This window comes from Primulina huaijiensis, chromosome 2, assembly GCF_012295235.1.
Source record: "Primulina huaijiensis isolate GDHJ02 chromosome 2, ASM1229523v2, whole genome shotgun sequence".
In the NCBI taxonomy this organism is placed as follows: Eukaryota; Viridiplantae; Streptophyta; class Magnoliopsida; order Lamiales; family Gesneriaceae; genus Primulina; species Primulina huaijiensis.
Genome location: NC_133307.1, coordinates 22,164,588 through 22,175,100, shown reverse-complemented (window position 1 = coordinate 22,175,100; position 10,513 = coordinate 22,164,588). Strand labels below are relative to the sequence as shown.

The following is a 10,513-nucleotide window of genomic DNA, read 5'->3' as shown; positions in this document are numbered from 1 at the left end:
TATTTGTGTGTGTGTGTGTATTTTTAGGTAATTAATTAAAAATGACGAAAATGTGAAAGAAAAAGGTTATATGCATGGGGTTCACGCATGGCCATTCTCGAAAATTAATAAAGCTGCTTTCAGTTAAACTTTTTGTTTTCCAGCTTTGGCTGCATTTGGCAGAGAACTTGGAGTAACCAAATTGAATAGTTCAATTCTTCCATATATATTATTAATTAGCGGTTCGAATTCTCGATAATATTTAATGCTGGTTAGTTGATTTTTTGTTGTTTTTATAATGAATTCGGTTAATCAATATAACCTTTTTAAAAAATATAACAATGTTTGGTTCTTGAGAGTTATATATAGTGCAATTTCCGAGGAGAAAACGGCAAAAACAACAATTACATCTACTATTTTTTGCTGTATAATTATCGGTGGAAACATGATGTTTGGACTCTTAAATATGAATATATATATATATATATTATATGTATGTATGTGTGTATATATGTATGAATATATGCTATTGAAGGGATTTGAGACGTATAGTAAGGATGCAAAAAGGGGAAAAAAGTTAGGAGGCTGATGAATTTGGAGAAAGCAATAAAAAGACTTAACTAAATACCCATTTTTTGATAATAAAGCCAAACTCAATCTATGCTGGGTTTATGGAGATGTCATTATTCCATTTTTTTAAAACAGAAAATTAGAATGCAATCCTTCTCAATTGTTATATTTCTGTTTAAATGCCATATCGTCGGGTTTTAGTCCATACTATCTCTTCCTATTTGTGATGTATAGGTATAACATTAGATACACTATATATGTATATACAGCAAAGTTGGCAATGATTAAAAATGGGACTTTTTCTTTTTTTATTCTTGTATTTTGTTTTAAATTTTTTGGAAAAAAGATTGTGCATAATTTAATTTAGCAGAATAAATAATAAAATAGAAGCGAGAGAGGGTGAGAGGCAATATAAATTCACATTAAATACGCTTGCTTTTTTGGAAGTTTGTGGAGGAGAATTTTAAAATAATTGAAAACATATGATAACATGCATGTGTTATTGTTCGTTGAGAGAAACTATGCGTGCAATTCATGTCAAGTACATGGATTTTGAGGGATCATANCGAGTTGTCATACGTCATTTTTTATTCCATCACGACAAGATTGCATATGTTGTTTTTTTTGTTCTCCAGTGATAGCTGAGATCACAACTCTATAATTAGAAGCGGTTGGTGGGAAATATAACATTTTCCATTATTTCTTCAATTAATGCAATCAATGATCTCATAAATTGATCGATTTATATATTCTTATTACTTTTCAAGCTTCCTTTGGTCATCACGGATTAATTAAATATTTAATCGTTGATGTATAATATTCTAATGATAATTTACATATATATAATTTATAATTTTAATAATGATTTATAAAATTTGAGTCAAACGTTAATTAAACACATGTCTCGATAAACGATGCGTAATAAAGATTATTTATATTTAACATAAAAATGTAACACGACTTCTTGGTTGAGGAGCTTCTTTGGAAGTCTTCAAATGTGCATGAAAAACAGTTGAGAACTTATGTAGAGTCTTCGAATAAAATTGATTCCATAAAAGCTTAGTTTTCTTATTTTTGATATCCCTATATCCTCACAAGACAATCTACGCCCCATAATTTTTTATTTTGGAATGAGGTAGGATCCCAAAAAAAAAAAGTGCAGGCGTAGGTTACAAAAAGATGTTGCAAAAGAAAAATTGGTCTGGTTGACACAGCAATAGAAATACATGAGCTTGAGCAACGGACATGTAATAGCTTACTTTTTCCTCTTCCGACCACGAGAGCTAGCAGTCAGGACATCTTTAGAAGAACTCACCTCATTCTTCCCTGGTTCTTCATCACTTCCTTCATCAAAAGTGTCGGTCTTGTCCGTGGATTCTTCCTCCTCTTCTAGCTGTTGGCTAGGTGTTGCCTGTTTGGAGAGTTGATTACGAAGCTCTCTGAGTTTCGCCTTCTTCGAGTTTAAGACTTGAACAAACTGGAAGCAGTAGCATACCGAATCAGGGCCAGTATCGGACAAGATTCTATTTAGTGTCTAAAGAAAGAAAAACATAAACGCATCTGCTACTTATATATCAGTATAGATGCATAAAATTCTTATTTTCATGATCGACACGAAACATTATACTATATTGAAGATGTTGGTTTCAAGTGATCTCACATGATCCAACAGTAATAAGCCCAGAAGAATTATCGGTGAGAGAGAAAAGGGTTCCCAAGATTGAAAACAGACCTTTCCATATATTTCTGATTCAAACTCTAACTTTTCACTGCTGACTTTCTCATTTTGTGCTGAACATTTTTCGGCCTCCACTTTGAGCCTGTCAAATGATTGGGTTTTCCATACTACTTCCTCCTATTCATATTGTGTAACCGAGTTATGGAGAATACACATTTCAGAACAAATAATAAAATTGACACAAGAAAGTGCAAACAAATGCAATCATGTTGGATTACACTCAATCTTATATTAGAATCCATTAGAAAGTCCAAGACTTCTGCTGTAATTTTCTTGCTATCAGGTGAAGGTTGGCACTTCCATCGCCATTCCAGTTTCGTCCCATTCTTTTCAAACGTCCATGATAGCTACAAAAAGAAAAAGAAAAAGTGGGGATAACGTATCTACTTTTTCCATTAAATACACATTCTTCCTTCCAAATTTAAATACGTTTCTACAAAAACGTGTTCATGTGGATCCTGAGAAAATGTATCATCTTTAGCAAATCATTTGTTTCTTAATGTTGGTGCTGGTCAGCTAGACGCTAAAAGAGTAAAATGTCCAGTAGCACCCAGATTAAACTCTAACCTGAGAAAGATTTTGAAGCTGCATACCTTGTTTAATCCACAAACTGATACATAGTTATTATATAGTTACAACCAGAATCCGAATTGCCTTTGTACTTTGTGCAATCACATGTAAAATTACTTACGAACAAAAAAGTTATTCTCGCCTATTATGTAATTATAACATTTCTACAACTACTCAAAAGGTCATATTTCTTCAAATCCCAAAAAGGCACAGTTCTACTTTTACAGCCATGTATATCATCAAGTTTCATGCCAACATAACAAGACTTGCACAGATGGTTAGCTGCACTCAATGAGAGTCCTCGCCAATTGAGCCACAATTGTTACAATTTGAATTATGTGCAGCAATAGCAAACATCAACCGATTTGCTTGAAACTATTCAGGAAAATTAACTGATTGTGCCAATCTCTAGCTTGGCCGACTTGGGACAAAGTATACAAATCAAGAAAGTATTGTTTTATGGAATTTGAAACAACAGAAATATCCATTTAACTCAATTATATACTCTATATGAGAGCAAGAGTCGGACATTCAAATTTTCAGCCATCTGATAGTCAGTAGCACAATTGAATAAATCAGCCATTGATAACTAACCGCGAACAAAAGAAATATCGCCTAGGTGCTATATACACATTTTTCCAGAGATGGCTAAGCCAAAGTTAATCTTTTGTAATATAGTGTTATGTGTTCATATGGAGATAATGGCACTAAGGGCCGGCTCCAACTCACCGATGATCATAAAAGAGTAAAGACTAGCGAAAAATGAAAATGACGTAATACACACAATTCTCTTCATATTTATCCCATTCTTCTTCATCAACCACAAGCAAACAAATGATCTTATCTACATGTTTATTTGCAATTATCCCCTTAGTTTTGCAAAAAGATTCCATTTTTTCTTGTGAAAAAAGCCAAAAATTTAAAAACCAGGGCTTTCTAATCCTAATGCTCGCAGAACAAACAATTCCCAAATTCAAAAGAAACAATAACAAACCCTTCTGCATCCATTTCCAGCATCTGAGAACCCGTAAACCGACCCGGGTTGCTGAAACCCGAGATACCTCTCCGCCAAGTCCACGTAATCCGACACTGTTTGATCCCATTGTGATGCTCTCTCTTGCACTTCTTCCTCCGCAGCTTAAAACCCAAAAAAAAACACAAAAACTATAAAACAAATCAAATCAGATATTACGGTAATTTTACTGGTAATCAATTGATTCCTAATATTACTGAATGTGTTCCATAAATCTAAGTACCGCGGCATGTCCAAGCTTCGAGTCCGTTCGTAATGGAAAGGTCAAAGTGGGTCGGGCTCCATGTACCCTTCACGAATACGGGTTCGGGTTTGCTTCCATCAATTGGTATTTCCAATTTCAAGCATGTATGCTTCTGTAACTCCATTTGTTCTTCCGGGCCGACAGAGATTATGATTCCTGCGTGAAAAGGAAGAAGCTTAGATGCAGAGAAAGATTTCCCGCGTTGTTTTTATTATTACTTTTTTTTTTTCTAATGGAGTTGAAATTTATGTTCGTTCTTTTCTATTTGGTAATTTAAATTTTTAAAAAGGACTATTTAACGACTGAAATGTCCATTGGAAGGAACCCGCAAGTTTTAGGCAATGCAATTTCATCGTCGGGAGAATAGTGTATATATTTGTTTAAAGAAATAAAAAAAAATACTTCTTTTGTTTTAGTCAATGCAATTTCATCGAATTCGGGTATGATCGATTTGATTTTCGTTTTTTAAATTTTTTATTTTAGAAATATATAATAATTATTTCATTTTGATTTTCTATTAAACCGGTTTGATTATTTTGGTTTGACAATTATTTAGATCTATAANCTAAATATTATCAAATAAAATATATAATATAAATAAAAATATAATTAAAATCATTAATTTAATGAAAATTCGATTTTTTCGATCGATTCGATTTTGACATATATAATCTAAAACAAAATTATATAAATTTCAGTTTTAATATTTTATTCAAATTTAATAATTCAATTTTCGATTCAGGGTTTGATTTTTTGAATTTTGATTTTCAATTTTATTCGAAATTTGTACACGGCTGATAATTGGAAGAAAAGTGGATAAATATGTTCAAAGAAATTAAAAAAAATACAACTTTTTTATCACAACTAGTTTTTACACAACTAGTTTTTACAAACAATTAAAAATGGATTCTTTAAAGTAAATTTTCACATGGAGCACATAAAAATTGTCCCAAGAAACCGTACGCATGATTGAATATTAAAAATGACCGTCCAATAATAGTCGCCCTATTTCTCAAGTTGATTGTAATTGAGTTCCTTTGGGGAAAATCTTTCCTACAACGAGTAATCGTCACTCGGTGGAGTTATAAATGAATTGGTGTGAGATCCTACAAAACACGGGGTCCATAACTTGTTTTGGTCAAGACTTAACCGAGGGTGAATTGCCCAGCGAATATTCTGCAACCGATGAGCATCTCCGTCCCCGGCTGGCGTGAGAGGGAGGGGAAATTGAACTGGAATAAATGGTAGGAGGAAGAGAACTGAACTCTGCATCTTCATAAAATTGAGGTGTCATATAAGCCCACGTCACCCTTTTTTGCCCGATTTCCTCTTATGTGAAGTTGTGTAGCCCTGTTTCTTGGCCTTTCCATTTGCGGTCTCAGTGAACAGATCCTTATACTTCTCTAGTATCCGTTGCTTCTCTTCAGGTTTACCCAGAATTTCATAGGCATCAGCAACTTTCCGCACAATTGATTTCTCAGGGGGTTTACGGTCAAAATCTTCCAAACCATTGAACAGCTTCACAAGATCCTCAAGCCTGTTGTTTCTATAATAAATTGATATCATGAGTTTGCAGAGCTTCCATGGAACAGAATGTAAATCAAATGCAAGTTTTTCCTTCCAAATCTCATACGCTTCTTCTGCTCTATCATCCATGTCTAAAGCTTGAATAAGCTGCCCGTATGTCCCTCTAGTGTTACCCTGTCCCTTGCTCAGCATCCACTTAATAACTTGAACCATCCTGTGCCACTGCTGATCTTTCTCAAGAATCAGCAACACGTTCTTCAGAGACCCAATTGGAAAATTCTTCTCCCATGCAACCCAAGCATCTAGGGTACTGTACACTTCTTCTTTACTATCTTTGATATCCATAAGCGTGTTCACAAGAAAGGTGATCTTATCTTTTCTTGGAACGTTTTCTCCTATTTGATGTGGGGTTAAAGTTGTAGAATCATAGGGATGAAAGTGAGTGGAGTTATATTTGATCCTGTCCTTCGGTGATTCAAGTGAAAAAGAATCGCTTTGGATTTGGTTAGGAGAATGTGTCATTGTACCGTACTTGGAAGAGAGAGGCTGAGTTTTTTCCATTATAAGCCAGCAAACTCGTCTAGATAGCTTTGTAATAGAATTTGTTCTCGACATGGTGGTAAGATGACTGCAAGATAGCTGCAAAGTGTTAAGCAATTTAAAGACTACGAGCAAAATGAAACTATATTAAACACAGATATATGCTAAACTAAGTGAACTGAACATCCAAAATAAAATCTGAACATCGTTGGTAGCTTCTGCATAGCAGAGTTTTGTTACAAAATTGGTTGAGGGAAACAACGTTTTAGCTCCAATAAATAAGCATTTATTGAACTGTCAAGGAAAAATACAAAGAATGGGCAAAAAACTACACTAAGCTGCCAACCCCGATCAAAATTACTATAAAACTCATGTTCCTAATTCTCGTTATGATCTTGTACAAAGTTATGAAATATGTGCATCATTACAATTAACTTAGTCCAAACCATAGTTGTCAAGGCGCTAGGCGACTTCAAGGCGATGAGCCACGGACTAGCGCCCGAACGCATAGGCGACAAAAGGCGATCGCCTAGCCACGATGCGATAATAAAGAGAGAATGTAATATATATTTATGTTCTACCAAAAATCAACTAATAATAAAAATGAACTATATGAAACCCTAAATATATAAAGCTTCAATTAACAAAATACAAAAATATCTCAATATTGTCGATAAATCAACACATTCGAATCTTATGCTAGACAATTTAAATTTTCCAAAACAATCTAGACTCAGATCAATCACTTTCTAATTCAAACATTTCATCCACATCACCATCCAACACTTTCTAAAATAAGCACTCTGCATAATAATATTAATTGAAAGTCGAAATAGAAGAATTCACTAACAGAAGTTTTGGCTTCAGGAGGCAGGAGCCTTCAATCGGCAGTCCAGGAAGCGCAGAAGCTTCAATTGGCGGGCCTTTGGACGATTGTAGGAATAGAATACGTATCGACATGCAAAACTAGGCTACTTTTTTAAAATAAATTACTTATGGGCTGAAATTAGTAATGGGCTTATTTAGTTGGGCTTTGGGTCATTAAAAAATAAAGGAGAAGCCTGCTGCAAAGAGGCGGAACGCCTGGACCGCCCGTCGCCTGGAGAAAGGCGCGCCTCAGGCGCGCCTTTGACAACTTTGGTCCAAACCAATAGAGCAGCTAATCACCCTAAACACAGAGACTCGTATATTATTTTTTTAAGTTCAGAAAATCACTTTTGCAGGTGAACATGCCCATGTGTTTCATAAAGTGATCCGCAACTACAAATCTTACATAATTGTGGAAACTCCAAGTAGTCAGGTTAAGCCTAAACCCAACCCATAGAAAACAAAAACCATGAAGATGACTACAGGTTCCGAAAATCTTCTATTAGTTTGATACAGTGATATCTCAAACCTCGATAAAGGTTTTATTCACGTAAGAAACATAATAGAATCTCAATCGCAGAGTAAATCATACTATTCAAAGAAAATGTTGAAAAGAGGAGAAACAGAAGATAAAAATCAAAGAGCCATCTACAAGAGAAAAAGAAGGTGAGGTTTCATGGTGCTACCACAAGACATTAGCATCACGGTTCTATTAATTGTACAGAGAACATGATTTTGGGACCAAAAGCTACAAACCAAGAAAGAAAGAGAAAATGAAAAGCATAAAATTGATACAGAGACATCTAATAAGATGAAGAGCAGATAATGAAACAGAAAATAAAGTAGCCTAACAATCCAGAAAACACACAGAAATGGACAGGGAAAGCTTAAAGGAAAGCCAAGACAACACAGAACATTAATGGGGGTGAAAAACAAAAAGAACATACAAATCAAGGTGAAAAGAGAACATGATCACCTCAATCTCGCACCAGTTCCGACGCAATTAGACGTTGGCAGCAGAATCTCTTCGCAATAACAGCTGAAAATCAAAACTTGGCTCGATAATCGCACATCTGAACGAAATAAAGATAAGAGCCAAAGATTTCAAGAATCAAACCTAGTTTAAAGAAGAATGCATCAAGGAATTTTTGATATCAACGCGAGTATCCATCCTCTTTAAACCCTCGAAGAATTGACCTTAACGAGCGTCCGAGGCTTTTCACTGTGATAAATGTGAAGTGCTCTACTCTATTTCCATTCGAAAAATAGCAATTTCCACCGAGGTTTTAAGATTTTTCAATTAAGCCCCAAACTTTCAGGTTAAGTGCGTTTTAAACCTTTTTTGTTATATTATATAACTTATATCTGTTTCTACCTCTAATCAATCTGAGTCATAACGCCATGATATTTTTTTGTTCGACTCTCTAAATTGAAGATATTCTTTAAAAGTCAAAAATTTTATTTCGACTTCGATTTGTAAACCAAATACCAAATTTTTATTTTTCTTACCAATTTTTTTAAAAGGTGTTACCTTCTATTTTTTGTTATTTGTATTGAATAAATTTTATACATAGTAAAATATACTTCAGTAGTCCTAGTCGTAAACGATGGTCCGAATCACCAGCTAAGGCCCCTAAATGATCGCTCTTGTTATTCTTAATTCTTGGGCTCAGAGATTAAGTTCGTATTTCATGGTTATGATTCTAACCCAATAACTCCAATAATCCAATTATTGAATCTCGATGACTCATAGACAATAGTTTAGTTAAGTGACATTTGGCAAATGGGCCATTCTGGACTTGAACAAGAGATCTTGCCCGAAGTTACGGGACTATTTTGCCGAAGAATGCCTATGTTGTGGCAATTCCACCCAATGATGTATCGTGTATTCTCTCATATTCTAGTTGAAAATTTCTACAACAATAAGTCAATGCAAAAACTAATTAAAATTATTTTTTTGAAAGAATAAAAGATTTTTCGATTAGACGCATGGAATTAGTTATATATAAAGTTGTTACCTTATATTTTTTTGTTATTTGTATTGAATAAATTTTATACATAGTAATATATACATAGTTTATNTGTATTGTAAAATTTGAAAATTTGTGTTAATTAGCATATGTAACTAATATGAAAAAAAAAACATATTTTATAAATTTTAAAAAAAGATTTGGACTACTAAAATTTGCTCATATCTTTTTTATCATATTGTTTTTTTTGTCATATTCTTTCAATAATGCATATATTTTATTACAATATTCAATTATTACAATCTTTTTTGACAATCATTGATATGAAATTTTTATTTACAATATTGTTGGATTAGTATTCTTTTTCATGTAAATTGACAACAATTTTTACTGAATGCTATTACTTTCCTAGTCACCTTTAATTTATTACACTTATACTTGATAACATATAAACTACACATTATTATTAAGGGTGAGCAAAATTTCGGTTCAACTGAATTAACCGACCGAACCGAGTCAATCCGAAAATTCGGTTCGGTTATTTCGGAAATTCGGTTTTCAAATTAAAAAAATTCGGTTAATTTGGTTTGGTTACGGTTTTCAAAATTTTGAAATCGGCTAACCGAATTAACCGATATAATAAATACTATTATTTAATACATTTTTATTATTTATCAATTTTAATATATTTTTTAATTTTTAATTTTAAAATCAGCCTTAATTCTAAAGAAAAATTTGTGATGTATGTGATTTTATGTTTTTATGCATTTGTGTAGACTGTAGTCTTCAAAAAAATTACATATATAATTAAATTTAAATCACAATTTTTTTAAACTGATCGGTAATTCGGACACCAACCGAATTACCGATTGTAATTCGGTTCGGTTTTCATCAGTTATGAAAATTAATTCGATGGGTTTGGTTAGTGCAAAATATTTCGGTTCGGTCAGGTTATGACTAATTACCGACCGAATGATCACCCCTAATTATTATAACAATCTATCATCACATAAAAAGTATTGATGGATTGATTTAAAAAAATATTGATTAAATGTTGTCATTTATTTTTAATTTATAATAATAATAATTTTGACAATAAATCATCTTTTTACTGACTCTTATGACACTTATTTTAATATTTCATATTACCTTATAAGTATAATTAGCACAATCAAATTACTAATGTCATATTGGTATTATCTCCAGAAAAATAATATATTTAATTTTTCTAATTGTTTAAATATCTTAACAGGATCATTTATGTACCCTTATCTTGAGAAAAATTCATTGCATTTATAAAGTTTGAATGGTAAATATAACTTTATAGTATACATTTAATTTGGAAATTGAATTCATTATGTGACAAATACTTCTTCCATTTCTATTTTTTTAAACCCAAAAGAGTTAAGATTTTTTTCTCTTTTATCTTCTCCAACTCATTGTAAAAAGTTATTAAAAATATTTATATATAGAAA

General features: G+C 32.7%; 2 protein-coding genes across 5 annotated transcripts; both read right to left on the bottom strand.

Annotated features, from left to right (window-relative positions):
- Positions 1-1,643: 1,643 nt before the first annotated feature.
- LOC140970159 (DNA repair protein XRCC4-like) lies at positions 1,644-4,376 on the bottom strand. The gene is made up of 5 exons (XM_073431783.1): positions 4,114-4,376; positions 3,852-3,994; positions 2,506-2,634; positions 2,282-2,404; positions 1,644-2,026 (listed from the first exon to the last, which is right to left on the bottom strand). The coding sequence occupies exons 1-5, from the start codon at positions 4,256-4,258 to the stop codon at positions 1,805-1,807; spliced, it is 762 nt and encodes a 253-aa protein (XP_073287884.1). The 5' UTR covers positions 4,259-4,376; the 3' UTR covers positions 1,644-1,804.
- Positions 4,377-5,040: 664 nt separating this feature from the next.
- On the bottom strand, positions 5,041-8,322 carry LOC140970140 (pentatricopeptide repeat-containing protein At4g18975, chloroplastic). Of its 4 annotated transcripts, XM_073431770.1 has the most exons (4): positions 8,186-8,322; positions 8,045-8,107; positions 7,475-7,597; positions 5,042-6,289 (listed from the first exon to the last, which is right to left on the bottom strand). In XM_073431770.1, the coding sequence occupies exon 4, from the start codon at positions 6,274-6,276 to the stop codon at positions 5,440-5,442; it is 837 nt and encodes a 278-aa protein (XP_073287871.1). In that variant the 5' UTR covers positions 6,277-6,289; positions 7,475-7,597; positions 8,045-8,107; positions 8,186-8,322; the 3' UTR covers positions 5,042-5,439. The 4 variants fall into 4 exon arrangements, with proteins under 4 accessions (XP_073287844.1, XP_073287871.1, XP_073287862.1 ...); XM_073431761.1 differs by lacking the exon at positions 7,475-7,597 and having other exon boundaries at positions 5,042-6,300; XM_073431752.1 differs by lacking the exon at positions 7,475-7,597.
- Between the last annotated feature and the right edge of the window lie 2,191 nt (positions 8,323-10,513).